At 48.4% G+C, this 26,894-nt stretch overlaps 1 protein-coding gene and 1 long non-coding RNA gene across 6 annotated transcripts; one reads left to right on the top strand and one right to left on the bottom strand.

Moving 5' to 3' along the window:
* Window positions 1-26,740, bottom strand: JAML (junction adhesion molecule like). 5 transcript variants are annotated; one of them, XM_045482990.1, is made up of 10 exons: window positions 26,637-26,740; window positions 21,464-21,528; window positions 18,452-18,606; window positions 16,873-17,098; window positions 12,580-12,692; window positions 9,538-9,775; window positions 6,129-6,267; window positions 3,915-3,975; window positions 2,441-2,527; window positions 1-501 (listed from the first exon to the last, which is right to left on the bottom strand). In XM_045482990.1, the coding sequence occupies exons 2-10, from the start codon at window positions 21,504-21,506 to the stop codon at window positions 409-411; spliced, it is 1,155 nt and encodes a 384-aa protein (XP_045338946.1). In that variant the 5' UTR covers window positions 21,507-21,528; window positions 26,637-26,740; the 3' UTR covers window positions 1-408. The 5 variants fall into 5 exon arrangements, with proteins under 5 accessions (XP_045338946.1, XP_045338945.1, XP_045338944.1 ...); XM_045482989.1 differs by lacking the exon at window positions 26,637-26,740 and adding an exon at window positions 22,595-22,717; XM_045482988.1 differs by lacking the exon at window positions 26,637-26,740 and adding an exon at window positions 21,672-22,010.
* LOC123600738 lies at window positions 1,473-4,562 on the top strand. The gene is made up of 2 exons (XR_006713787.1): window positions 1,473-1,754; window positions 3,516-4,562. It is a non-coding gene; the product is annotated as an uncharacterized LOC123600738 (long non-coding RNA).
* Window positions 26,741-26,894: the final 154 nt, after the last annotated feature.

A 26,894-nucleotide genomic window follows, 5' to 3' on the forward strand; every position in this document is an offset into this window, starting at 1 on the left:
TGATTTCCACAAGCCACATTTATTTAGGGGTAATTTGCCAAAGGAACCATTTGGGTTGGTTTTGATTTCTGTGATTCTTCCCAGTAACCCATCCATGGAGACCAACATCCAAGGGGAGGACCTGATGGAATGCAGGAGGCCACTGCGGCGGCTCGGCCAGGGTCCCCAGAGCCAGTGTCCCGTTCCGGAAGGAGCGCCGCCATGCTTCTCTCCATCGAAGCCTCTTCCTCCCGAGCTGTCCCGTCTTTCTGCCAGGTTCTGAACCCTCCTTCTTCAGCCTTTTGATCAATGAGGCAGGAAACCAACTGGGGTGGGGGCAGGGGTCCGGAGTGACCAGACAGTGACTCGGGACACACAGAGGACAGAGTCTGTGCCACTGCTAAGGACAAAAGGAATTGTCCTTTCTTCTCAAAAGGCTTGCTCTGGTTTGGGGATTCTCCCAGCTGACTTTTCTTCAGGCGGGTTATTTGGGGCTGACCTCAGAGAAGGCCAAACTGGGTGCTGCAGGGGAAGGGAGGGAAGAAACAGAGCACATTTATAAGTATTTTGATCATAATAGTTGCCATTTATTGAGCTCTCTCCATCGATCTGGCCCAATTCTGAATTTCACAAGCACTAACTCTTTAGATCCTCACCACCTGGGAGGGAGGTAGTCTTCTTCTTCTCACTTTAAGGATGAGAAAACTGAGGCTCAGAGAAGCTAAGTTACCTGCCCAGGACCATCTAGCTTCTAAATCACAGAGCCAGGATTTGGACTCGCATCTGTCCAGCTTCAAAGCTTGTGACGTCAACCAGTATGCCATACAGCCTCAGAGAGGGGGACACAGGCGTGGTGCCCCCTTCACTGAAATAAATATGATCAATTCAACAACAACAACAACAACAACAACAACAACAACAACAACAAAATTGCAGGTTTATTGTTATCCCTGCTCCCTAATCGAGTATCACCTCTATACCTGAGGTCTCAAACAAATGGCCTGCGGGCCAAAATCTGTCCAGACGCTTACTGAATTTGGCACATGGTCTTTAGAAATAACTTGACCAGCTCCTAAAGGCCTTTGAGTTTTGTGGCTTTAGCCTCTCATCCCCCTTGCTTTATTCGGTTCCGTTTCAAGGGGACAGAAGTGCTGTTTTCCAGTTTCAATCCAAGTACCTACACTGAACACGGGGAAGGTGGACCTCACAGAGTTTCTGCAGATAGTGTCGCCCAGGTGAGGACGCACTCAGCAGCAGCTACCATGCAAATGTCATCAGCAGGTCTCTGAGAGGCCGGACAAGGCCTGGCAGGGACCGCAGCGTCACAGGGCAGTAGCAGGAGAAGGCCAGAGGGGTAAATATGACTACACGCAACTTCGGAGTGGAGCTACTGTTGCACTTGGTGGAACCAGGCCAGGTCCCTGATCTCACACTTCCTTGGCAGGGTCCTTCTCTGCCGCGATCATCTGGGAGTCATGTGTTCTCAGTGCCACTGTGACGGGAACAAACACGAGCAAGAGGCCAGCCTTTCTGGGCCCAGCAGAACACCACTCCTTTCATGGCCGGGGTGCCTATAATTAGTCTACAAATAGTACCGTGCCCGTCGCCAGCTCACCCCTTCTGTCCTTATTCCTACTCACTGCGCCCCAGTTGCCTTTTCTACGTGCTGAACTTCCCTGTGGAGTGGAGGAAAGGGAAAGAAGGAATCCGACTCCATATTATTGTATGGAATGCAGCAGGCAGCCTTCCTGGCGATCAGATTATGTCCAAGCATCGTAAGTCACAGAATTTGAAAATGTAAGAATTGGGGCACCTGGGTGGTACAGTCGGTTAAGCCTCTGACTTTTGATCTTGGCGCAGGTCATGATCTCACGGTTCATGAGTTCGAGCCCCACATCGGGCTCCGGGCTGATGGTGCAGAGTCCTCAGTCTCTCTCCTTCTCTCTCCACCCCTCCCCCGCTGGTGCGCGCGCGCGCTCTCTCTCTCTCTCTCTCCCCCAAAATAAATAAACTTTTAAATACTTTTAAAAAATAAAAATAAATAAAAAGGGAAGAACTGGAAGGGACTCTTGGATAGGAAGGAAGATCACCACACAACGTTTGTCCAAGGATCTACGGTATCCTCTTTACTAGTTGTGTTTAACCTCCAATGAGGCAGGGGTGCTTTGCTCATGCCTGATAAAGGTGCCTCTTCTCGCCACTAAAATCCATGACCGTTGGCCCTAGTGACGCTTAACTACTCGAGATTGGGTACGAAGGCAAGATTGGTCTTCTACCCAGCAGGGCTTCAGCATTTCAGACTTCCCTACTACGTAGAAAGTATCACAGGGCAGTAGTCCTCGGCAGAGTGACCTCCCTGGGTGACCCAGCCATGCCCACCGCCTAGGAGTTTGCCATACCCTCGCCAGCTCCTTCTCCAACCCCCGTCACCTGGCTCAGCCAGGCCCAGAACCACTCTCACCATGGTCATGTAGGTGGCCTCTGCCCTTCCACTCGATTCTTCTTCCTCAATCAGCTCCCGTGTGGTTATTGAGGAGTAAACATGTTTCTAGAGGGGGGGATGGGGGGAGAAACGGGATAAACGTTCCCCCAAATCGGCAAATGTTATATGCCAGAGAAAATGGCCATCTGTTACTGTTCACAGGGCATCAACACCAGAGGGTTATTGAGAGCTAGAAAATTATCGTCAATAATGACAATTCAGACCCCAGTCTTCCCCCAAATTAAGAAAATTGGCTAGTCGGCGAAGAGCACTATCTTAACCACATTCTTTGCTTCAAAAGATAAACATCTTTGGATGGCCATTTAGGTAGCAGCAGGAAACCCTTATCTTGCCAGATTACTTGTACCCTGTGCTTATTGCCTTCTAATTAGAGGCTTGGCACGATGGCACTGATCAGCAGCTAACTGCGGTTATCTCTTTGACAGGGTTTATGTGGCAGGAACAGCCCTCCCTGAATCTCACATCTGTGAGGTCGGTGGTAGTATTCCTGTCACTATTTGGGGAGGCGATGTCATCCAGTGATAAATTCTTGGGCTTCTGAGGCCCCAGCTGCGACAAAACCTACTCTTGGGTCACAAACAGGCCAAAAGATGGAAAAGTAAATACTCAAAGAGGAGTTTTTAAAGGAAGGAAGGAAGGAAGGAAGGAAGGAAGGAAGGAAGGAAGGAAGGAAGGAAGGGAGGGAGGAAGGAAGGAAGAAGGGAGGGAGGGAGGGAGAAGGGGGAGGAAGAAGGGAGGGAGGGAGGGAGAAGGGGAAGGGAGGAAGGGATGGGAGGGAAAGGAGAAAAGGGGAAGGGAGGGAAGGAAGGGAGGGAGGGGGGAAGAAGAGAGGGAGGGAGAGGGGGAAGGAAGGAAGGGAGGAAGGGAGAAAAGGGGAAGAGGGAAGGAAGCGAGGGAGGAAGGAAGGAAAAAAGGAAAGGAAAGGAAAGGAAGTTCAAGGAAATGAATTCATTTCTCAGTCTCTAATAGCAATTACTTATAGCTCCATTACAAACTAATATGGAAGAAGAACTTCTTGATCCTCCTACTTAAGGTCCCTGAATGATTTCATCTGAACTGTTGACTCCTGAATTCACCACAATTCTCCCTCATGGCTCCCTCATGATGCCACAGATGAAGAAGCTCTTACAGATCATCGGGTTATTTGGACCTTACAACAGGACAAATGGCTCTGAGTCCGGTGCTTCTTCCTCCAGCCCTACCAGGAGGCCCTGTAGCCCCACCCCACTCCCACCCCGGGGGCTCTCGCTCGCTGGCTTAATGAAGATTTCCTGAGCCCCTGCTCCGTGCCCAGCACCGGCCGGCATGCTGAGACATAACACTGAGGAAGATAGTTCACAGAGGAATTGATGGCACCACCTGAAATGCTAGAGCCTTATCCACCCAGCCCCGCGCTGGGCCCAGCAGCAGAACGGTAGAGTTCTTCCCTTACCTCTGGATCAGGCTTCTGTATGTTCTCCAGGCTTTTTACCAGGGTTGTGGACGTTCCTGAGCTGCAAGGCATGAAAATCATGGGGAATTAACCGGCCAGCACTGTATGTTCAAGAGTCCCTGCAGGAGACCCCACAGAGCTTTGTGCAGAGGGGGACCTCAGAGGAGGAACTATTCTCTCTAGATGCCCACCGCCAGCACCAGTCAGCCCACCTTGAGACCCGAGGAGTGCATCTCTCTGATGAAGGGCAGGAAGGGATTCTGGAGATAGTCTGGGCTGAACAGCAGCGTTGACTTCCCTATTAACCTAGCTAACATCTTTCTGCCCACACACTTTCAAGTGAATTAACAGTGAGGGCCACGGGATTAGATTTTATCACAACCGAGGACTAGGGAGATGTAGCTGGACCAGCAGGGGGCGACAGAAGCTCAGCGACACCCAGTTTCAAAGGGTTCCTGGCCATCCAGGGGGGGAGGCCGAGCAGAATTGGCGCCACAAACTCCCTGAGCGGCCAGCCCTGGCCCCTTCCCAGCCCTCGGCCTTTGATCTCTTGACCATCTGCCCTCTGCATCTGCCACTGAATACACTTCCTTTTTTTCTGCTCTGGCCTAGGCAAGAGCTAAAAAAAATAATAATAAATAATAATAATAATAATAATAATAATAATAAAATCAGGGTTGAAGCTAGAAAAGAAACCGGATTTTTTTTTGTCTTTAAGTGGAGGAAATATTTTTCGCATATTATCTGAGTATAAAGCTGTGTGTTCTCATTGTAAAATAATTCAAATAATAAAGAAACATAGAGAGGGGTGCCTGGGTGGCTCAGTCGGTTGAACGTCCGACTCTTGATTTCGGCTCAGGTCATGATCTCAGGATTCGTGAGTCTGAGCCCTGAGTCAGGCTCTGTGCTAACAGCACAAAGCCTGCTGAGGATTCTCTCTCTCTCTCTCTCTCTCTCTCTGCTCCTCTTCCCCACCGCACATGCACACGCTCTCTCAAAATAAATAAATGAAACATTTTAAAAAACAAAAGAAACACAGAGAGTTGGAAATTGAAGTTCCAGTAAACCTCCCACCCTCAGGGGACCCACCTTCTCTTTTCTCCCAAACAGCACTACCAATACTTGGGAATTATTCTCCCAAACTTTCTCAATACGGGCCTAGGGGCACTCACACAAAATATGTTTATTGTATATAATTTTCTTTTTTTATAAAAATGAGATCGTATCATACATTCTGTAATACGGCTTCTGGGACATCTTTCCATGTCGTCCCATTCGGGATTGTGCACCGTGTCATTGAATGGAACACCTATGCGGTGAATCATTACCTTTCTGACCGTCACTGAGGATGATTTCAGTGTTCGATTATCACCCGTGCTACAGCAACCGTGTTTACAAATCTCAGCATAGCCGTCTGCTTATTTCTTTAGGATAAGTGAGTAGACACGGAAGCACTGATTTCATTTTGTGGGAAACTGAGGCCCAGAGTGGGTAGGTGAGTTGACATGGGTGTCTAACTTTGGGCTCAGTGCCACCTTCATGCCCAGCGTAAAGACCCTTGGAGAGGCCAGCCAAGTTCAAACCGAGCCACCGAGGCCCTGGGGGGAGGAGGTGCAAACCCAGAAGGCACGCCAGCACCTTCCGTGGAATGGGTGTTTTACGGGGAAAAGAGACTCCGAAGCCAGAACTACTTAGCCTGAATGGGGGCCTTTGCCCGTGAGCAGCATTTCTACAAGACAGCCACAAGACTTCGTCATCAACACTTGGGTAAATGGGGGGTGCGGGGGCCATGGGCCTGCCAATGGCCAATGAAACACTGCTGCTGGGTCGGAGCCCCAAGATCTGCGCTTCTAGGTGAAGTGGATATTGCGGATAATCCAAAAACCATTTCTCTCAGGCACGGACTGGCACCATTATAGCTCTTGCAAAAGGTTTATACTCTTAATGATGCTCTCCTTAGGCCACCAGTTACAAAAGAGCTGGCAATCTTTGTGAAATACCAAAGTGAATGAAGAGGGTGTGGGGACGTGCAAGGACTTTCTGGAGCATGGTGAGCAGGGGGTGGGGGTCCCTACCTAGATGACATCTAATTTGACAACCACAAATGATTCTATTTTAAAGTAACCCCCTTCTGGGAAAATGGCACGGTTAGGGTGCTGTCACTCTCCCACTTCGGGTTAGAGGTACCACCAGCGTCCCAACCCAGCCCTGTACCTCGTATTCCTGTGGGTGTTCTTCACGATCAATATCAGAACGGGAAGCAGCAGGATAGTGCCACAGACAATGCCCACAATGATCACCAGCTGATTACCACCCAGGATCTCAGGTTTGAGGGCTGCTGGGGTCACCAATGCTTGGGAAAGGAGAAAAGCAATTAGAGGGTCTTAGTGCTTCGGGAAAAGAGCTGAGAGTCCCACAAGTTCTATACCAAGTAGCAACAGCCAAGTCAGGAAGCTGGGGGAGAAAGCCAGACTCCATCCCATGTGGAAACCCTGGGACTCCAGCGGTCCCCATTAGATGGAGAGCCAAGTCTGGCTCCCTTGCTCACCCCTACAGTATAGATCAAGGTGGGTGGGAGAAGAGAATAGCACCTTACCTACAGCAGAGTTTCCTTTTACATTAACAATTCTATCTTAAAATAAAATAACAGATGCTTCAGAGGCTGTAGATCTTTCTATGAGAAAGTGGTTGCTTTCAAAAGGATAGATGCTACAACACCCAGCCTCATAGTCAGAATGCCAAGTAAGGCCTTCAGGGGCACTTCTACCCATATGGCACCCCTCATTCATTTCCTCACGTCCCTCTAAATACATACGTAAACACCTCCTGGGTGCCAGATATCACTAGGCACGGAAGCTCCAGAGACAACGCGTGGTCCCTAATCTCAAGAAGAGGGACAAACACATCGACAGAGAACCACAGACTGCTCTAGGTGCTATGATGGAAGTCCACATGGGGCACAGAGGGGCACAGAGGAAAAAGGGTACCCACTTCTACGGGGGGCAGATGAGAATTCCTCAGCAAAAGTTTTAAAGTTTAAAACCCTTGAGGAAACATCAAGGATGCTGGGCAGACAATATGGGGAAGGATGGCGGAGCACAGTATGTGCAAAGTCTGGAGGCCCGGCAGGATGGTACATTCAGAAAGTAGAAATCGTTCTGGGGGTCTGGTTCAAGGTTGCATTCGTGGGTACGGTGGAGAATTAGGCTGGATAGATAACAGAGTCCCCAGTCATGAAGGGCCTTGATTATCCCAGCCAGGAGTCTGGTTTTTGTTTCTGTAGACAATGGAGAAACCACTGAAAGATTACAAGCACTGGACAGAATGTAGAGATCTGTGATTGACAGGATGGCACAGAGAGCCGCAGGAAGGATGAGAGCGGGGGCTGAGGATGAGAGCAGATACATGTTAGGGGCCTGCAGGCCAAGCCAGAGGGGAAGACAGCCAGAGCCTAGCATAGGACTGGAAAGAAGGCAGACCCAACATCAGTAGTAGACATGACAGGACCTGTTGACCTGTTAGATTGGAGGTCATGGGAAAGGGAAGAATCAGGCACAACTCCCAGGCATCCGGCTAGGTAACCGTGTAGATGGTGACGGCGTTAACGCAGGTGGAGGAGATAAGCTGGAGATGAGCCGTGGAGACGTGTGCAGGGGCAGGTTTGGATATGTTGCGTTTGAGGAATTTGTGGAATATCTGACTAGAATTTGGAAGGAAGGAAGCAAGCAAGGAAAGAAGGAAGGGAAGGAGGGGAGGAGGGAGGAAAGGAGGGGAGGAGGGAGAGGTAGGAAGGAGAGAAGGAAGAGACGGAGGGAGGGAGGAAGGGAGAAAGGAAGAAAGGAAGGGAAGGAGGGGAGGAGGAAAGAAGGAAAGGAGGGGAAGAGGGAGAGGTAGGAAGGAAGGAAAGAAGAAAGAGAGGAAGAGAGGAAGGAAGGGAGGGAGGAAGGAAGAGAGGGAGAAAGGAAGGGAGGGAGGGAGAAAGGAAGGGAGGGAGGGAGGAAGGGAGGGAGGGAGAAAGGGAGGGAGGAAGGAGGGGGGGAAGGAGGGAGGAAGGGAGGGAGGGAAGAAGGAAGAGAGGGAGAGAGGGAGGGAGGAAGGAAGGGAGGAGGGAGGAGGAGGGAGAGAGGTAGGAAGGGATGGAGAAGGGAGGGAAGGAGAGAGGAGGCAAGGAGGGAAGAAGAGAAGAAGGGAACCCAACATAATATTTACTGAATATAGAGAGGATGCAGTGTTCAATCCTACTCGGGTAAAGGCGACTGAGGACGGGCGATTAGAGTACCATTAGTGATGTGAGGTAAGTAGAGGCAGGAGCAGAAGACAGGTTGCAGCGCACTCGGGAATTCATTGGAGGTGACAGAGGAGACACCACATTCAGCCTCTGAGCAAGCTACTTGGCTAAGTCAAGAAAGAAAGACACGACTGATTGCAGTGATGGTCGCACAACTCTGAATTTTCTGAAACCCCTGAGTTGCATGCTTTAAATGGATGAGCTGTACGGTATGTGAGTTGTGTCTGCTTTAAGAGAGAAAAAAAGACACAGGGTGCGAGCTAAAGTAGACGAGGACAGAAGGTAAGAGGAAGAGCTGAGCGTATTTATAGGCCGAGGAGCAGAAGCCAGTAGAAAGCACGAGGTTCCCGAGGGGGAGAACATGTCACCTGAGCACAGAGGTTCGGATCAGCCCGGGGCAGAAGGGAGCCTTGGGGGGCAGGACGGCGGTAAGGAGGAGGGCAGATGGAGGTAGGCCTGCGGGTGGGGAGGCCTTGGAGGTTGGGCGAGCTCCCATTAATGGCGTGTATTTCCTCCGTGAAGTGGAAAACACGACTTCGTGTTCGTGAGGAGGTGAAGAAAGCCATTTGTCCTGCTTCGCTCTCCGGCTGGGAGCCTGTGCTGTTACAGGGAGGTGCTTCCATCGACCCAGATCTCTGGTCAGAGGTACCGAGCTGTGTTCTGGCCTCATTCACTTCCCCGCCCCCAACAAACCGCAGCCAACCCCCAGCGAAGGGCTCTAGCGAAAGGCAAAGTCCACAGGCCACATCCTGACTGTTACCTATGCTCTGGTTTAACTTTAACCCCTCACCGATCACCCTCTCCGTCCACACAATCGAGTCTTTATTCTCCCACATACCACTGGCTTTAATGTACAGGGTTGGCCAGAATACAGAAAACACCTCTGTCTGGGGCTCCGGTCTCTTCCTGTTTTCTCTCTGTTCGGTGCTGTCTCTCCCCAGCTCAGGGTCATTTTCCCTCCCACTACGGAGCATACAGCACCCAAGTAAAAAGTGACTTCGGACACCAACTCCAATCCACCTCTGAGCTCCTGGACCTTCCCATCAGCCTATCACACCGGCAACGAGTGAGTTCTGGCAGAAGGCGTGTGTTCACCAAATACCAGCTCCCTTGACCTTATACATCCTCAGGGCCAGAACTAGAGCGAGGCAAGCAAGGTGCCTAGGGCTCCAAATGCCACTCTCAAGGCCACTGAAGTCCAGGGCACAAGCGCTTGTAAGAGACAGACGCCCCCTGAAATTCTGCACCCTGAATGCCTCTCTGGCCTCACCCTAGTCCCGGCCATGCCCACCCGCTACGAGGCCCCCCATCCCTCCCCAGCCGAACGTCAGATACTTCGGGGCTCTTTCAGGATCACGTGCAGCATGGTGGTTTTCTTGAAGGTCAGGTTCCCCAGGTGGATACTGCAGGTGTAGCTTCCTCTGTCAGACTCCCGCACTCCTTGGAGCATGATAGACGCATCATTGCGGGAGGTGTCCCCCACCAGGGTTACACGGTTCTGGAAGCGGCCCCGGTTCTGGGGGTTCCCCACAGGTACCCTGAGTTTGGAGTAATAACGTAACATAACCTCCTCCTAGAAGGGAAAGGCAAAGTATGAGTTTGCAAAGACCAAGGGGGTCGGGGCATGGGCAAGGTTGAGTGGGGGGCTCTCAGGACGTGCAGGGCCCTGCGTGTGTGGGCAGTGAAATATCAGACAACATGAGGCCATGCACACACACAGGGGCACAGCCTGTGTCACTGTGAAGGACACCGCCGAACCGTGAACGCCTGTCCCCTGGGCAGAAAAGGTTGAGGAAAGTGGCACAAGAGGCCTTCCCTTCCCGTAAAAGGAAGCACAAGGGCGCCTTGACTTCTTACGGCACTCCCAATTGGATTTCCGACAGACCCTGGAAACACGTCTAAGACTAAATTCCACATTCTTCCCCCAAACCAGCCCCTTCCAGCCCATCCCACTTTGGTAAGTGGCAATGCCTTCTTCCAGACGCTCCGGCCAAAAATCTTGAAGTCATCCTACTAAACTCCTCGCTTTCTTAAACTCACATGGAAAATCCCTCAGCAAATCCTGTCACCTCTGCCTTGAAGATATATCCCAAATCTAGCCACTTGTCACCTCCTCCATGGTTACCATTCTGACCCAGGCCACCGCATCTCTCACCTCAATTCCTGCAATAAGCTTCCTTACTTGTCTCCCTGCTTTCTCCAAACTGGTCTATTCTCAGCAGATGAGCTCTTAGAAATAGAAGTTAAGGGGCGCTGGGGTAGCTCAGTTGGCTAAGCGTCCAATTTCGGCTCAGGTCATGATCTCGCGGTTTGTGGGTTCGAGCCCCGTGTCGGGCTCTGTGCTGTCAGTTCAGAGCCTGGACCTGCTTCAGATTCTGTGTCTCCCTCTCTCTCTGCCCCTCCCCCATTCACGCTCTGTCTCTCAAAAAATGAATAAATGTTAAAAAAAATTTTAAAAACGGGCGCCTGGGTGGCTCCGTGGGTTGAGCGTCCGACTTCGGCTCAGGTCATGATCTCGCGGTTTGTGAGTTCGAGCCCCGCGACAGGCTCTGTGCTGACAGCTCAGAGCCTGGAGCCTGCTTCGGATTCCGTGTATCCCCGTCTCTCAGCCCCTCCCTGCTCATGCTGTCTCTCTCTGTCTCTCAATAATAAATAAATGTTAAAAAAAAAAAAAAAAAGGAAGTAGAAGTTAAATCATGTTACCCCTCTACTCAAAACCCTCCAATGCCCCCTCCCATTTCTGCTAAAAGTACAAGGCCCTCCATGATCTGCCCCGCTCCATTTTCCTCTCTGATTTCATCTTACACTTTTTCTTCACTTTACCTCTTCGGGTCACTTCACCACTTCATTCCAGCCACACCGGCCTCTTTGCTCTCCTTGAGTACTGGCCTCAGGGCCTTTGTACTTTCTGCTCCCTATGCCTGGGACATCCCTCCCTCCCAAAATACACATGGTTCACTCCCTCACTTCAAATCTCTGCTCAAATGTCATCTGTTCAGTGAGGGCTCTCTGACCACCTATACACAGTAAGAACCACAAACGTCTGCCTTCTTGTTCCTCATAGCTCTTACTAATACCTGACATAGCATGTATTTGTTTCCTCATTATTTTACTGTATATCTCCCTTGATCTTGATCGTAAGTCTCCCATCAGGGCAGGAGCTGTGAGTGTTTGCTACATAGGTGCTTAAAATACCTGTTAAATGAGTAAGTAAATACCTGTTAAAGGAGCCTGCTTAGGATTCTCTCTCTCTCTCTCTCTCTCTCTCTCTTTCCTCTCTCTACCCCTCCCCCACTCACCCTGTCTCTGTCTCTCTCAAATAAATAAATAAACTTAAAACATTTTTTAAGGCTTTTAAGAAAAGGAAATGGGTATACGGATACAAACGTGGATGCGAAACCTCTCTGTGTTTTGAATTCACAGCTCAAAAGGCTCATTCTCAACCTATTTTCTGCTGTGACTCACTTAGCAGTTGACATCTAAACACACGACAAGCTCCCAGAGGTGAACCTGGGGCCACATGTAATTCCCCATATGCCACCATGAGGCCCACTCAGATGGCATACAGGAATCGAGTGAGTACAAATGACTTTTTAACAGAGGTGGCTGGGAATATGTCTTAATTTAGAAAAGATAAATCTTTTATAAACTTTGCACCTTAATTTTTATTAACAGTAACCGACCTGGGATATCCCCCGCAGCGCACCTTGCCCCACATGTACATCAGCAGGCACAAATGACACCTATGGTCTCGTGAACTCACCTGTTGCTTGCACGCAAGTTCCCATGAACTTGTCTGCGCGTTGGCCCCCAGGACCTACTAATGCCAACACCTGAAGCACCCATAAAGACAAAGAAAATTCCCTCCATCCCAGAAGTGGGGCAGCGGGGCCCAGAAGAAAACTTATAAAAATAACCGAAATAAAAATAAGAATGCAACGATTCTTATGCCCAGCCCGGAGCTTAGAGACAAGGCCACCAAAGTCAACCCCCCTCATTCTCCCATGGACTCTACAAAGAGAAGGGAAAAGAGGAAGGAAACTAAAAGGCAGTGGCCAAGTCACGTACAAATGCTTTGCACGGACGATCCAATACATGTGTCTCCACGGCCCTAAAAGCTGAGCAGGCAGCAGCAGCAGCAAGAATATCATCCTTCTCCTCTTCCTCATCTGCATCAGAGCCATTCTTCCCACCAGGAAGCTAAAGTTGCCCACAGCCAAGGGGCTGAGCTGAGGCCCAGTTCTGACAAGCTCCAAAGCCCAAGCCCTGCAACACCACCGCACGGCACCCGCTGCCCCGATTCCCCCTGCCCCCACACCGTCCTGACGCCATCCGCCAGGGGCTCCGACAGCACAGCAGGGGTGCTTTCTCCTGTACCTCGGCATGCTCTCCTGATGAGAACGTCCAGTCTACCTTGGTCATGCGTTTCTCTCCTGTGCTCTGGAGAACGCAGCCCAGCTGAGTCGATTCACCCACATGGGCCATGAGCTCTGGGGATAAAAGGGTAACTCAAGTCAAACCCGAGGTATAATCTACAGAAGTCAAAGAACTTCCAGAAGAGATCATGTTTAGCCAAAGATCCTCAGCCATAAAATCAATGCCACCCCCCAAATACCGCACACATTCACTCCACAGATGAGCCAGATGATCCCGTGTGGACAAAGCACTCAGAGGCGCCTCACTCACATGACACCCCACAGCTGAGAGAATACCCGTGGCTACCCACACACATCAACTCTGAGGAGTCTTCAATCTACGGTAAACACATTCTGATTCCCTTTAATTCCCTGCTCCTTCCCCTTTTCCAGAATTTCTCTCCAGTCCCAACTCAACTTCAGGTTTATACTAAAGAAAGGACAGACAATCTTGAAGCCCCCTCTTTCTTTCTTCTTTTTTTGAAGCCCCCCTCTTTCCAATCACCAGCTTAGAAGCCCACATCTGCCGAACATAAACAGGAAGTGGAAAGTTATATAATTCTCATGCTTATATATAACCCACTGGCTCTTTGAGCTGAAAAACTGAATCACGGGTGACTTTCTTCAATTTCTTTCCTTCTTTTTACAGGTTGTCTTAGGACTGGCTTAAGACAGCTCTGGCTATGGTACAGGTCACAGGACTGCTTGCTAATTAGGCCAAGACAATAGACAGCTTTTCTCTTGGCTTGTCTTTCTGTTTTAATCCCTGCCCCCACATCCCCAACAGATTTCCTTGCCTCTGGCTTCCCAACTCCTAGACTCTTCTTTCTGCTTTTTTTGTACGTGCAACTGACCCCATCATGTGTTTACTGCGTAAATCATTTCAAGGGGCCCCAAAAAAAAAAAAACTAGCAAAATGATTCTGCTTTTTCAAGAATATGCTACACAAATCAACCCCAAAGTCAGTTAAGAAATGAAAGGCAGGATGGTGTTTGGGGAGACACAAACCCAGGGCTTAACTGGACAGAATTCCTTCAAAAGAGCATTAAGCAATGCTCATGAAGGAGCAAACTCGGGGCATAAGCCGACCTTTTCATCCAAAGTGTTGCTCTGGGAGAACATGAACTTCCTGCCCAGCAGGGGAGATGCACAATAGGAGGAAAGCAAAAGAAAATATTCTGAACTTGAAACTCTATGGAGGGAGTCATTTTGAAAGTAACAAAAATTCACTCCAAAGAAGACAGATAGGGAGGGAAGGTCCCCCTAAATCCAACAGCACATTAAGAGCTGAACTCTATTTTTTTTTAAGTTTATTTATTTATTCTGAGAGAGAGAGAGAGAGAGAGATGGCAAGTGAGTGGGGAGGGAGAGGCAGAGAGAAAGGGGGTACGGAGAGAGAAAGAGAGAGAGAGAGAGAGAGAGAGAGAGAGAGAGAGAGAGAGAGAGAATCCCAAGCAGGCTCTGCACTCACAAGGAGCCTGATGTGGAGCTCCAACTCACCCCGTGAGATCATGACCCGAGCCGAAGTTGGACGCTTCACCAACTGAGCTCTATTTTTAAAATGCAGTAAATATAACTGACCCATTCTGCACCTTTCATTGCACCAGGCATGTGCCAGACACGGTGTATGTAACATATCAGCCAGTCATTACAATATTTTGAGATATGCACTGTCATTTGCCCGTTTTCAGAGGAAGAAGGTGAAGGCGCCCAAAGGCACACGGCCCATAAAAGGCTGAGCAAGCGCACACCCCAGACCTAAGTGAAGAAACGCGCAAAAGCTCTCACTCTCTGTACCGGGCCCCCTCACGTAAGTGGAAGGATGGCTGGTTCTAGAGCAAAAGTACAGGAAGTTAATACTATTTTTGTTTGCAAGAATATTGTCTGTGATATTTAAAATAAAGCCTATGAAGAAAAAGGAATTGAAGGAGTAGGATCATGGAAAAATTTCTAAATGGTAGCAGGAGCATAGACAAATTATAAACTGAGGAGTAAACTCTGTAGAGCAAAGTATAGATGACTTCACATGGGGGAAGACAACCTCCACCAAGCAAGCTGGACAACTTTCCAGTGGCCAGCAGGCAGATTTTTAGGAGTTGGCTCTACTCCCTTTCCGGCCACAAGGGAAAAATAAATACAGGTTGCTCCACTGGCTACGGGGGAAATATCTGACAAACCCTAAAATTGTTCTAGCCTGTGTCCGTGGATTTTCCAATTCTGAAATTGGCTTCTTTTACTTTATGGCCTCTGCGTCTCTTCAAAGAGGGAAAAGGCTCCTGTTTTGTAGGCTGTATTTGTATGGACAAGCATTTGGGCATGGCATCAGAGGACAAAGCAGAAGGGAGTAGCCCAAAGATGATCCTTGGGGAAATAGCTGATTCATTTCCTTTCTGGAGAACTACAGCTTTGAAATCAAAAGAAAAATGTCAACTGAAAGAAAGTAGGGGGGCGGGGCGCCTGGGTGGCTCGGTCAGTTAAGCGTCTGGCTCTTGATTTCAGCTCAGGTCATGATCTCATGGTTCATGAGATCGAGCCCCTCATCTAACAGGCTCTGTGCTGTTAGCCTGGGATACTCTCTCCCCCTCCTCTCTCTCAAAATAAATAAACTTTAAAACAAAAAAGAAAAGGAAAAAAAGTAGAAAAGTTTAGGAGGGAGGTCAGAGGCCACCTTCTACAATCCCTTTTACAGCTCCAGTTTTTAGAAACAGGATTCCAAGTGAAGGGTGCTAATTCCAGAATTTCATTCATTCGACAAATGTCTGTTTGTTTTAATTTTTTAAACATTTATTTATTTTTGAGATACAGAGAGAGACAGAGGATGAATGGGGGAGGGGCAGAGAGAGAGAGAAGGGGACACCGAATCGGAAGCAGCCTCCAGACTCTGAGCCATCAGCACAGACCCCGATGTGGGGCTGGAACCCACAAACCATGAGCTCATGATCTGAGCCGAAGTCGGATGCTCAACCGACTGAGCCACCCAGGTGCCCCTCGTTCGACAAATGTTTATCGATGGCTTACTCTGCGCCAGGCAGGGGGTCCAAGGCTGGTCAGAGGACAAAGAATACAGACCCAGGTGAACAGGGAAGACACATCTGGGCAGGCGTGATGGGCATCACCAAAGAGGTGCACTCAGCAGGCCAAACCAGCTGGGGGAGGAGAGGAGGTCCAGATTCTAGCAAGCTTTCCCGAGACCGTAGACTCGTCCCTCAACACTTTGAAAGAATACATCTAATTCTAGGGTTTTCAAGGTTTTTTTTAAGGCAGGAGAATTCTTTCTTCAAACAAAATCTTCTCTGGCAGACCAATGAATAAAACAGGAGAAAGATAAAGGACTTTGGTTGCAGTTGGAGGCCTGAGGTCCTATTAGACCGGATCCTCTATTAACCCCTGCCCTGCTCTCACCCTTTGCACAGCCTACCAGGTTCCTTGGAACCTCAGGGTTCTACACAGCACAGTTTGAACACCACCAGTCTACTGAAGCCACACCCTCCATTTACAAATGGGAAGATGAAGTCCAAAGAAGAGATACCGAGATCCTCTCATTTCTTTTCTGTCCCCTAGAACGCTTACCAGAGGAACCTACTAAATACGGACATGGCGTCACTGAGGGTAACGGACGGGAAGTACCACCAGGACAGAGTAAAAGGAATAGGGACTTTGATGTCAGAGGCTCCAGGGCTTAAGTACTAGATGCGCCATTTAATAAACATGCGTCCTTAGACAAGTCACATCTAAGCCTCTCTAAGCCTCAAGTTAATTCATGTGTAAAATGAAAAGACCAATATTTCCTCCACGGCATTTTCATGATGATGGGACACATTTAAGGTAATAATAAAATTAGCACTGTCAAGATTTTTCTTTAAAAGCACCAATTACTGGGGTGCCTGGGTGGCTCGGTCGGTTAAGCGTCCAACCGCGGCTCGGGTCGCGATCTCACCGTTCGTGGGTTCGAACCCCCATGTCGGGTTCTGTGCTGACAGCTCAGAGCCTGGAGCCTGCTTCCGATTCCGTCTCTCCCTCTCTCTCTCTGCCCCTCCCCCACTTGCAGTCTGCCTCTCTCTCTCTCTCAAAATTAAATAAACAGAAAAAAATTAAAAAGAAAAAAAACAAAAAAGAACACCAACTATCACAGATTCACTCTGTGGTAAGTGTCTAGACCAAAGGCTGGCATTTGTTCAACAAAGTCGGTTCCCTTCCCTCTTTGCACATCAGATCTCTTGCCCCTTCGCCCTCCTCTAGGTAAGCATTCGCATACCTTTGGTTTCCTCTGGTAGAACATGCAGCACCACCGCTTTCTTGAACACCAGGCTCTCCATTTCAAACCGGATTTCACAAGTGTAGGTTCCCTGGTCGGCCTCTTCCACATTTTGGAGCAGGAGAGAACCATCGCTGCGTGAGATGTCTCCCACCAAGCGCACACGGTTCTGGAAGCGCCCCACAGGCACGCTGAGGTTGGCGTAATAGTATAGCACATAATCATCCTGGAGGGCAACACAACATTGGGGGGAACATCTAGAGTCACGGGCACCAGACCTAGGAGTCTGGATGCAAAAGACCCTGTTCTGTGGAGGCAACGGCATCATCACCATCGCCATCGTACTTGTCATCATCCTTGTCCTAAGGATTAAAAAGTACTTGGTGCCAGGTAACACTGTAACTTGAACAAGGCCCTGTGCCTTATTTCACACACAAATGGCGGACTATGGTCCACACATATCCATTTCTTACAGTCTGAGGTAAAATATAACATCCACTCTGAAGGTCACTCTGGGGACTCAAACTCACAACTTTTGAACACCTTCGCTCATCTCCACCCCGTTTTCCGCTATGGCCCCTGGATTCAAGGGCATTCAAAGCCTTGAGGCAATCCCCCAGACCGGTAGTGGTGACGGTCCCTGGCAGGTTGGCCATCACTCCCCACCCCCCCTTCTGCCCTCTTCCAGGCAGCATATCATACAGCTTGAGAAGGAGTCATCATCACGGACTGGCTTGCAGGCTGGGAAGGGGAGCCCTGGGAAATTCTTATTTCTACGTACACCATGGGCCTATCCCTCTCATAATACAAAATACTAATACAAATTTGAGTGAGAAAAGTATTAAAGGAATAACATGCTATGAGCTACATAAAGAGTATTTCGTTTGTACGCTTCGGGACCTTACCGTTAGTAACACGTTACTTAGGAAAGATTCCACAAATGATCCCGAGATACAGGCATCTCTACAGAATCTCTGACGGGGTGTATACACTATTCCCCACTCCAAAGAGCGCCCATGAAAGACCCCCTCTCGGCCATGCTTCATCTTCTAATCACAACACCTGAAGCGGCCATGAAGGAGAAAGAGACAATTCCCCGGCACATGAATGGGGCACGGAATGCCAAAAGAATCTGGTCCTCTCCCCGCCAAAAAAGATTATTGTGACATCATTCTTATGTCTCTTCTGTCTAGACCAATGCTCTCACCCTTGTCAGCCCTCCCAACCACCTAAACTACTCTACAAAGGGCAAACATCGAGAAAAGAAACAAAAAGAACTTCATGGGCACGTCTCTCATTGCTTCTCAAGGACCCAAAAGGTAAGCATTACCATTATGATAATGACTTTCATCGTCACAGATGAGGAAGCTGAAGGTCAGCCAAGTGGAGTTACTGGCCCAGTGGGTCGCACGGCCAAAGGGCCGAGCAAGGAAGAGGCTCAGTTCCGACAAGCTTCAGAACCCAAACTCTGACACCACCACCTCATGGCACCTGATGACCTGATTCTCCCTCTCCCCGCGCTGTCCTCACACCATTGGCCAGAGGTTTCTACCACAGAGTTGTATTTACTCCTTGTTACCTTGGCGTGCTCTCCTGATGAGAACATCCAGTCTACCTTGGTCACACGTTTCTCTTCTGGGCTCTGGAAAACACACCCCATCAGGGCTGAGTCACCCACATGGACCGTTAGCTCAAGGGAGGAAACAATCAAGTCATTCAGGCCCAGGGAATAATCTATAGAAGCCAAAGGCAAGAGGAGACATCATTTAGACAAATACCCTCAACCACACAAATCAGTATTAATCACTAAGTACTATACGTCTTCCCTCCCCGGATGACCCAACACAGTCAAAGTACTCAGAGGCCCCTCACTCAAACCAGCAGGGCACTCCCAAGGGTAAGAGAAATACCTTCTAGTTATGCACATGCCTCAAGTTGGAGGGGTTCTGCAATCTCCATATTGCAAAAATGCAAATTGATCCTGTTCTCCTAGCTGGTCCCTTCCCTGTTTCTGGAATTCCTTTCTCCCAGCTCCTTTCTTTCCTTCTATTTTTTAAGTTTATTTATTTATTTTGAGAGAGAGAAAGCGACAGAGAGCAGGAAAGGGGCAGAGAGAGAGGGAGAGAGAATCCCAAGCGGGCTTCACGCCCAGCGCAGAGCCCAACGTGGGGCTCGATCTCCCGAACCATGAGATCATGACCTGAGCAGAAATCAAGAGTCAGATGCTTTAACCGACTGAGCCACCCAGGTGCCCCTCTCTGAGTTCCCTTTCAGGGAAACCCTGATGTTCTCCTTCCGGGTCATGCATTTAGACACCCACAAACAGGAAATGACATGTCTCCTGCTCCTAGTTTCCCATGGGTTCCCTATCTAAAAAGCCAACTCACGGGTATTCTTTGCTTCCCTCCTCTTTTCCTTTTCTTTAGTTCCCTTACAAAAGCTTCTCTCTGACTTTGCTGGCTGATTCTGGCTGTCCGTGCAGGTCCTTGTAATTAGACCAGCACGAGCACGGTTCTCCCCTCCGCTTTTTCTTTGTGTCTGTCTCCACCCCCGCTTCCCACCCCAGCTTTGCCGTCAGCCCCAGCTTTTTAGATCCCAGGTGTTTACGCACAGGCACCACTCCACTATCTATATATCGCTCAAATCACCTCTCTTTTCATTAAAAGAGGAAACCATTACGCGGCTCTTTCCGTTTGCACAAGATGTGCCCTGTGCGGAGAGACAACACTGAGCAAGACCCCTCTAGGTGCTGGCCAGTTTCTATCGAGGAAGAGCCAAGTGAACACGTATGGGAATAAACAGAAAATGTGCCAGTCTTTTCATGCAAGCTGTTGCCCTGAGAGAAGAGGGTTAACTTCCTGCCCAACAGCAGGCACGCACAGTAGGGAAGACGGAAAAGAAGACATGAACCCTACACCCTTTGGAGGGAAAGTGTTTGGAAAGACATCAAAATCATCTCCAAAGCCGATTTGGAATTTTCCTGTAAGGAAGAACTGAGCAACTTCACACGCGCTTAAAGGTGTTCTTATACCTTTAATTTAATTTAATTAGTTTAATATTAAGCTAATTTCATTTAATATTAAGAGCGCCCTATGTAGTATTAAGTGAAGGTTAGCTAGAAAGCAGAGGCAGCCACCAAAGCGACGAGAAACTGACACCTGACGGGTAACCTTTGTAGAACAACGGATGGAGAAAATGAGACTTTCTACAGAGGAAAAAGCTCTCTGCAGAGAAATACAAAACGCCCTGATGCCACCGCCTACGGGGCTGAATTGTTAAGTCTCTGGCTGGAAGGGCAGAAATCTGCAGGCTGCCTCCTGTGCCTCTGAGGAAATGTCTAAAGAGCCTCAGAACATGACCAGCCTGCATGGTTCTAAAAGCTTCTCTTAAATACATACCATTTTCGTGTGTGTGTGTGTGTGTGTGTGTGTGTGTGTGTGTGTGTCTGCATATTGGTGCACATTCTCTGTTTCCTGGAATTAGAGCAAAGGCAGTTCTTATGTTCACGTTGCTGAGTCAGTGTTTAGGTTACCATGCACAGCTAAAAAACTAATAATAAAGAGGAAAAATAGGAGACTATGAGAGCAAAGCACCTTAGTCATTCATTCTTCCTACAGAGCTATCTCCATGGGATAAAGAGAAAAGGCAGGGAGAAGGATGCCTGCGTGGCTCAGTCGGTTAAGCATCCGACTCCTGGTTTTGGCTCAAGTCATGATCTCACGGTTTGTGAGTTCGAGTCCTGCAGGGGGCTATGTGCGGTCAGTGCACAGCCTGCTTGGGATTCCGTCTCCCTCTCTCTCTCCGCCCCTCCCCCCTCAAAATAAATAAAAATAAGCTTTAAAAAAAAAAAAAAAGCAAAGGCAGGGAGAAAGGACGGACAACTTAGAAAGAAGACACGAACTATACACAAGAAGCAGCCCAGAGCACAGAAGTTACATGAACAGGAGACTCCAACCCGACCTGAGGGCCAGGGGCCGGGGCCGGGGCCGGGGTTGGGGGCTGGGGGGCAGGGGGGGGGGTGTGTGGCATGGTTCAGAGGAGGTTTCCAGAAGGAAGGAAGCTTAAGGAGAAACCTGAAGGATAAGGAAGCCTTAGGCAGGCTCGCTAGAGTAAGGTGGGGAGAGAAAGTCCTGGCAAAAGAAACTACCCCAAATTGTGAAGAGCTCAGTGCATTTGAGGAACCACAAGAAGGCTGGTGTAGCTACAGCAACAGCAGAGTACAGGGATTCCGGGACTCTCTTCGGTAATTTCATTTCCTGATCTGAGACTAGCTGTGTTTCTAAGGTCACGATTTAAAGCGCAGGAATGCCAGAAACTTTCTCCGTACCACGTAGGAAGGTCCTAGAACACACAATCAAGGACCCTAAGGCCTTCTGTTTCTAATAGAAACAGAGGAAGATTCAGCTTTCCAAGAAAGAGTTTGCTACCTAGCTTCTAAAACAGCTGCTTCAGCAAAACTAGGATGTTCCAGGTTGGGGTTTCTGTTTTCAGCAAACCAAAGGGAAACGAAAATCTATAAAGCCGGCTTTCGAAAACGCACGAGACTTACAAGAAATCAAACGCCCTCCTTGGTTCCTTGGTTTCTACTTACCCAGTAACACTGGCATCAGGAGGAGTTTCAGTGGGCAACACATGCCTGCTCTCCAATTTTCCAACCTTCAGATAAAAGAAAAAAAAGATCAGAAAATAGCATCAAGAGAAGTTTGTTAACTCAACAAACCACAGTGAGTGCCTCTGTGGGCCAGTCTGTGCCTGAGGCACTGGGCTACAGCCCCGAACAAGGACAAGGTGCCACTCACCTGCAGTTTGCGAGTTGGGGGGTGGGGGGGGGGGGGAGATGGAGGGGGGAAAAAAAAGAAGCAAGTGAAGGAACAAGAAAATAGCAGATGCTAGAAAGTGCTGTCATGAAACAAAGTAGTGTTTGGAGAGTCGCTTGGGGGCCGCTTTAGATTGGCTGTAAGAGAAGATTAGATGAAAATTGCTTTTCAAGAGAAAAAAAGCAAATAATTTCAGGATGTCCTTGAGATGACAACCCTGGCCATTTCTACAACCTAAGGATGTCACATAAACAAAAGATGACAGCTGACTCAGTGTGAGATTTTTGCCTATCTCTCCAACTAAATTAAAATTATTACTTTTAAGCATATAGAGAATGTTCAGGACATGTGGGAAAGGAGCTACACAAATAAGGAGAAAATTTTCAACCCAGTTAAGGCACTCACCGTGTTCTGTGGCAGAAAGGAGCCGCATAAAATATACATGGTGAGCTTTTTTTTTTTTTTTTTGCCCTCCCCCCCCTCCCCCCACCTTTTTAAGCAAGGCAGCAGGGATAGAATGAGACTTGGACGGCACATGGGCAAAAAAGTACTTTTTAAGCATCTATATTTATCTCTGTGGTATTAATTTCGCTGCGTCTACCAGCTCTGGGAAAGGATTCGTTGTTTTTCACCATGCCCCACAATTTTCTTAATGCGACAGAACACCAACTCCAGGGAGTTACAATCCAACCAGTTTTGGGTTCCTACCAACCGCTATGTCTGGTCTCGGCCATGATCCCTGCCCCCGGAACATCCTGCCATTAAAAGAACTCTACCTAGAACCTGCTAGGAGGAAAGCTGCCTTTGTGTAATACCATCACAGTACCCCACCCAGCGCTGGTGGGAAGTCCACACGTTGTGGCCATTTTAACTTGTACACAATGATTACCTAAGAGATTCCTTACCTGCGTTCTAAACAACAAAATCCTCCATCTGGAAAATCAGGGTCAAACTGTTCAAGGAGGTCCTACCCTAGGTCCCACTTATGCAGAGAAGTCAGTTGACCTTGCGGAACCTCAGTTTCCTTGCCTATAACATGAGGACAATAATGCAAGGATCAAACAGGATAATGTAGATAACAGTGCTTCGAAAAGTAGAAATCATTACCACATAAGATCCTGTTTCTCATAACCTAAAAATCAGATAGGAAACAGAATTTGTAGCGTCGAGAGAGATTTGGGTTCTGAGCGTCAACATTTATAGGAATGGCAAATGATGAATCAGAATGAACTGGAAACTCTTTTAAGTTTCACTTTTTGAACCCCATCACAATGTAGATAATGATTACACTGACTCAGATATACCAAGAGTCATACTAAGTTTCCCCCAAACACCTCTGATAAAAACACAGATCTCTCTCAAGAGAGCAACAGTCATCTTCTGGCTCCACCGACACCCATCCCACCCCACCCATCCCACCCCACACATCCATGAAAAAGAGCTTCCTTTAGAGCATGGGTCATTGTAATTCATCATATCTGGGATATCTGAGATCCCTGAACGTTCTGGCTGAATTCCTCTTCAGGGAGTTGGTTGTGTTCCCTCCTCTGCCCGGCAAACTATTCTTGTACATTCCCCCAGAGCAGTGTACCCTCTGCTTGGAGGAGGAACAGTTGATTTACAGGTCTAACACCAAACCGCAGTAAGTCTAGATTCTCAAGAAGGACCATATGTTGCTGTTTACGAGTGTCCCAGGCCTGTGCTGCAGCGCCACTAAAGTGCCTGGCATGTGCTGGGTGAGTGCAAATAGCTGCCAAAATGACCACCACGTTGAAACCAACTTACATTCCCTACAACTCGGGCCATTCTATCCTGAGGACACAGGTGATCCCAAAGAGACTCTGAACCTCGTCACCAAACTCCAGTCACTCAGAGCCACACCCAACCATTTTCAAACAAATCTTAGGAAACGTGCAAATAATCTAATGAATACAAGAGATCAATATTTTTTCACTCATATGTAGATCTTGAGAAACTTAACAGAAGACCACGGGGGAAGGGAAGGGGAAAAAAAAATAGTTACAAACAGAGAGGGAGGGAGGCAAACCATAAGAGACTTTTAAATACAGAGAACAATCTGAGGGTGGATGGGGGGTGGGGGAGAGGGGAAAATGGGTGATGGGCATTGAGGAGGGCGCTTGTTGGGATGAGCACTGGGTGTTGTGTGTAAGCGATGAACCACGGAATCTACCCCTGAAACCAAGAGCACATTTTACACACTGTACGTTAGCCAATTGGACGATAAATTATATTTTAAAAAAAAAGAATACAAGATATCATTTTTGGCTCTAAGTACTCATATGCACCGGTAGAACTCCCTGTGAATGAAGAGAAAAGCAATGAGTTCGTGGAAAAAGCACGGATTTGAATTCCTAAAAAATTCTCTTCCTGGGTCAGACCTTCCATGAACTAATTCTTTGATCTCTGGGAAATCACTCAGTCTCCTGGGCCTCCTCCTTACTATTAAAAGATCGGACCTTTTCTCCCCCCTAGTTAATATAGGACCACGCCAGAAATCAGCAGTTACATATGCAATAATTCCGAGACGGTTACATGCCAGGTACCGCCTGAATGCTCTACACGTTGACCCATGTAACCTTTGCAACAACCCTATGAGGGCTCCAAGACTGGGACGCTAAGGCACAGATTGGTGAGACTTGCCCGATAACTCATAGCAAGCGGCAGAGCCAGGATTCAAACCCAGGCATTCTGGATCAGAACCTGTCCCCTCACTGCCCTGTACTGCCCCTCTGTGTTTCTGAAAGTATTCCATGTTTTAGAGCAAAACTTCGCTGAACTTCATGTATCCAAACAAGATGAATCTGCTCCCCCAACTGAGTGCTTTTCCCACCCACTTCACCCAGTGAACTCCTGTTCAGCTTTCAGATGTCAAGTCAGTGTGGCTTCCTCAGGGAAATCTCTCCTGAGCCATACTTACCAGGTCAGATGTCCAGCCACATGTTTTGTTTCGTTGTTATTGTTGTTTTAATATTTATGTATTTGTTTAGTTATTGAGAGAGAGAGAGAGAGAGAGCAGGGGAGGGGTAGAGAGAGAGGGAGGCAGAATCCCAAGAAGTCTCCACACTGTCAGCTCAGAGCCTACTGCAGGGCTCGAACCCACGAACCATCAGACCGTGACCTGAGCCGAAACCAAGAATCAGACGCCCTAACCAACTGAGCCGCCCAGGTGCCCCCACCTACCCCCCGGCAAGCCACATGTTTTAATAAGACTATTTGTCTTTCCTTCGGGGCATTTGTCACAATTTCTAATTATCTATTTATTTGTGGGCTTGTTTGATTAAAGTCTTGCTCTCCACGCTCGCCTCCCAAGACTATAAGCTCTACTATCTGAACAACGAAGATCAGAATCTTATATATACAAATATATAATATACGCATAAAATGAATCTTGGTCTTTAGAAATCCAACCAAAGCATCAGATGCACCTTAAGCACCTTGAGAATAGGACTCCGTTTAAATTCTCAACTTTTACCTCGCTTCTTCAGATCCTGACATCTCCTCAGCAGATGCTCTTAAGATAATTCTGCATGGTCAGAAATCTCGTGTGTTGGCCAAACATTTTGACCTGAGCTCACGGAGCTTTCACAATATAACTCCTGTCAAATATCTTCTATCGCTCCCGGTGTGGGAGTGGGGGGGGGCAGGTTGTAACCATCGGGATCACCTCTCCCATTGTTAACAGTGCAGAGGAAGGGTTACCCTTGGCACGATTGTGATAGAAAAACCTCTTCAGAGGGGCGCCTGGGTGGCGCAGTCGGTTAGGCGTCCGACTTCAGCCAGGTCACGATCTCGCGGCCCGTGAGTTCGAGCCCCGCATCAGGCTCTGGGCTGATGGCTCAGAGCCTGGAGCCTGTTTCCGATTCTGTGTCTCCCTCTCTCTCTCTGCCCCTCCCCCGTTCATGCTCTGTCTCTCTCTGTCCCAAAAATGAATAAACGTTGAAAAAAAAAAAAAATTAAAAAAAAAAAAAAAGAAAAACCTCTTCAGAAAAGGGACTCGTGACAATGAGACAACCACACAGGATGTGAAAATGACCCCCTAATGTTACAATATCACAAGACAAGATAAGGGAGAGGTGCTGCCTCTGAGTGCCAGTGCTTGCCCCCCGTAAGGACAACCAACCACTGAGCAAATAGACACCTGCACAGGCTTCCCTTACCTACCCCGCTCACCTCGCGAGGCTAAGTCCCCTCGATTCACCCCTGGCTGTGCACCTCTGGGCTCTCATTGTTTTGAGGTATAGTTACCCACGTAACCCCTCTGAGGCATGAAGTTCTTGAAATGCATCCTCAGTTTTCCTTCCAAGACCGTTTATCCTACATTGGGCTGGGCGGTCACATGGCTCCTTGTAAGACAGTCTTGACATCACTGGTCAACCCTCTACCTGAAGGGGACTTTGCAAGTCATTACTCCCGCTCCCTCCTCAGACCAGGTTACACCTAAAGGACCCTACATCAGGCCTTCATGAGATCAGAGCTTTGCAAAGGACGTGATTGGTAAGGACAGCATAGCCTAGCTCTCTTGAGAGGTTTAAGTTTCTGACTTCTTAAGGCTAAATATTGGTCTGTCTAGGATTGGGGGAAGAGAAACAGTGAGGGACAAGTCCCGCCATGAGTTCAAGGGCAGCTAGTCACTGCTCTACCTAAAACCACAGGCAAATTATAAATGAAAGTCTTGTTCTTCATCATGATCATCATCATTATCACCTACTCTTTCATTAAGGGCAAACCTTACCCCTCTTCTCTCTGAGGATCTTAACAGAAGCAACTCTACCCCACAGAAAGGAAAAGTGCACCCACCAGGCTACCTTAGACCCATCTCTTCCTACAGAGGTGGAGAGCCCTGCAAACGTGACCATCAAATTAAAGCCTTCTCCTGAGAGAGCAAAGTGTGAATCCCTGCTTAAGAAATACGAAGCAATTGCTTACCCAAGATGAGGCACACCGAGGGGAAGCCAAGCACTGAACTGCGCTACATCTGCAATACCCAAGTCCGACTGAAGAGACTTCTGCCGGCACAGAAGGTCAGGCTCAGAGCAAACCAAATGCGTGCGTTCTGAAGTGCCTGCAGAGATGCAAACAGGAACCTCTAAATCAAGGTTCTCATTTCAGTTATCTGGCCCATGACCCAATTTTTATTTATATTTTCATTCTAAAAAGAAGATATATATTCAACTTACCGAGGAG

Source organism: Leopardus geoffroyi, chromosome D1, assembly GCF_018350155.1.
Source record: "Leopardus geoffroyi isolate Oge1 chromosome D1, O.geoffroyi_Oge1_pat1.0, whole genome shotgun sequence".
Classification (NCBI taxonomy): Eukaryota; Metazoa; Chordata; class Mammalia; order Carnivora; family Felidae; genus Leopardus; species Leopardus geoffroyi.

Coding starts and splice junctions, on each gene's coding strand:
- JAML (XM_045482988.1), bottom strand. CDS start 21,778: ATGACAGCACTTTCTAGCATCTGCTATTTTCTTGTTCCTTCACTTGCT. Junction 18,607..21,463: donor CCTGATGCCAGTGTTACTGG/GTAAGTAGAAAC, acceptor TGGCTTCTATAG/ATTATTCCCTGGGCCTGAAT. Junction 6,268..9,537: donor GATCCTGAAAGAGCCCCGAA/GTATCTGACGTT, acceptor TCCTTTCCCAAG/CATTGGTGACCCCAGCAGCC.